This window comes from Protobothrops mucrosquamatus, unplaced genomic scaffold, assembly GCF_001527695.2.
Source record: "Protobothrops mucrosquamatus isolate PMUCROS unplaced genomic scaffold, P.Mucros_1.0 scaffold10156, whole genome shotgun sequence".
NCBI lineage: Eukaryota > Metazoa > Chordata > Lepidosauria > Squamata > Viperidae > Protobothrops > Protobothrops mucrosquamatus.
Genome location: NW_015395943.1, coordinates 1 through 2,346, shown reverse-complemented (window position 1 = coordinate 2,346; position 2,346 = coordinate 1). Strand labels below are relative to the sequence as shown.

The following is a 2,346-nucleotide window of genomic DNA, read 5'->3' as shown; positions in this document are numbered from 1 at the left end:
GCGGCTTCACATAAATATTGAACAATAGGGGAGAGAGGACCGACCCCTGAGGCACCCCACAAGTTAGGGGCCTAGGAGTCGACCTCTGTCCCCCTGCCAATACAGACTGCGTACGGTCGGTGAGGAAGGAGGAGAACCACTGCAGAACAGTGCCTCCCACTCCTAACTCACCGAGACGCCGCAGCATGATACCGTGGTCTTTATTTTAGAAACTTTATTCTGGTTTTCTGAAGAGAAATGTGAAAGTGATAGGATGTTTGAACCAATTCTTATTTTTCAACAGTAAGAATTAACCATTGTTAATTGGATGCCTCCCTGTATGAAACTGACTAGTGCAGATTTTACAGAAATTAAATCTTTAATGTATTTTAAAAAAGGATCTGGTCTAACAAACTTGCAGTACCCAGAATAATCTGAAAAGTCATAAAACACAGTCTGACACTAAAGGCTTCTGCGAACTGCCAAAATAACTTACTATGGAACAAACAAATATTTATAGGGGTGAGACATATTTTAGAAGATCTTGTCATTATTACCTTTTGAAATTCTTCCATGCAAGCCAGCCTTTCCTTCCAATTGCCACTATCTAACTGCTGTATGCAAACTTCTGGGAGGACAGCCGAAGCCTTCTCCTCACACATCTCTATCTATTAACAAAAGAAAAATGACATGCCTGTTAATAGCTTACTGGTACATTCCCAATATGCCTTCATCTGGCTATTTGGCATTTTGACCTATATCAGGTTCGCTACCACACAGCAACCTGGATTCAAAGGAAATCTGTTACCTCAGAGCACATAGATATATGCATATAGTGCCTATCAGTAATTTTTAAACCCAATGTATTTTTTCCTGCTTGTGACTAGCCTCTTGAATGATGGAACAGCCGTGCCATGTGGGCATGTACACATATCACTTTATTTAAAAATGGACTTCATTCTACAGCACTGTTCTCCTCAGACTTGAGATACTTCCTTCAAGGATTCTGCTGAACTGCTATACCAGGGGTAGGCAACCTCGGCTCTTTTATGACTCGTGGACTTCAACTCCCAGAATTCCTGAGCCAGCCATACTGAGGGGAAAGGGAGAGGTTTCCATGCTGAGCCATGCTGGCTCAGGAATTCTGGGAGTTGAAGTCCACGAGTCATAAAAGAGCCAAGGTTGCCTACCCCTGTGCTATACAATACGTAGCACTTTTCCCGTTATGAATATAAATTCATATTCATATGAAGACCAATAATTTGACATTTACATTAGGCAAAAGTTTAAATACTGACTCTAGTTTTAGAAATAATACATTTGAGATGTTGAACCACAAGTGGCAAATGGGCCAGTCATTCTCTGCCAATGGGATATGTGAAAAATGTTCTAGGCATGAACCATGCGGTGCATAGATCAGCCAATTTGTTGTAGCCCAGGCTGTTCCTGAAGCATGTGTGTTTTGGGTGCATTAGTGAACGCATGGACAAAGTGGGATTATTATTATTTTTTTGCATATAGATGGAAATGTGGTTGCCTCAGGCTGAATGGATTTGGAAAATGGGAAACGACATGAAAAAGCAAGGACAGTAGACACAGAGGCTGAAGGAGAGAAAAGCTGCTGGAAAAATTGGGTTTGGACAGGCTGTGGGGATATGTTGCATAGAAAACGGCTATAGGGGGAAGGGAGTGCGCAGGCAGTGCATACCACCCTTACTTGCCCCAATAAAATCATTTGGAATCTCAGATTTTGTTTCCTCCAAAACTCACAACAAAATGTTCCGTGTTTTGTTCTGCCGAACCATGACCAGTCTGAAACAGTGTGGCAGAACTCCCAGGGTGCAATGTTTTGTTCAAGGTTCGAAACATAACATTTTCTAGTTTGTTCACATTCCTACTATCACGTCAATTGCAATCATTTTGAATTCCTGCAGGAAAACATGCCCCCTAGGTTTATATCAGCACACTCCTAAGATTTATAGAGCAAGTGAAATCTAATGTAACGTAAAATACTAGAGAAATAAAAATGTTCCAAATGAAACACCAAATCTCATGCACATGTAACTGAGTAACAACTATTTTGAGCAAGACCGTCATTGGTTTTTGAAGTATTTTTAAATACACAATTTGCACAGAATTCACTTACTGAGAGTTCTGGCTCAAATATTTCTTTTACTTCAGTTCCCTTTTTGGCTTTTGTTCCAGTATTTCCTACTCCACCTGCTGAAGCCGGTTTCCCTTTCTTCACTGGACCACCAGCCTGTACATACAAGAGGTGGAAAAATATTTGAAATGAGCACATAATTCACTGTTTTCCAAAAGATGTTTGTAAAAATTGATGATTAAATGGAAAGGGAATAAAACATC

The 2,346-nt window shown here is 40.5% G+C and overlaps 1 protein-coding gene across 1 annotated transcript in view; it reads right to left on the bottom strand.

The window, feature by feature from the left end:
* The window catches only part of LOC107301129 (cytoskeleton-associated protein 5-like), a gene marked incomplete at both ends in the record, with an annotated part of 7,756 nt that extends 5,517 nt beyond the window's left edge, over positions 1-2,239 (bottom strand). The window contains 2 exons of the mRNA XM_015830392.1: positions 537-647; positions 2,126-2,239. Coding sequence (XP_015685878.1) covers positions 537-647; positions 2,126-2,239 — 225 coding nt within the window. The remainder of the gene's footprint in view (positions 1-536; positions 648-2,125) is intronic.
* Between the last annotated feature and the right edge of the window lie 107 nt (positions 2,240-2,346).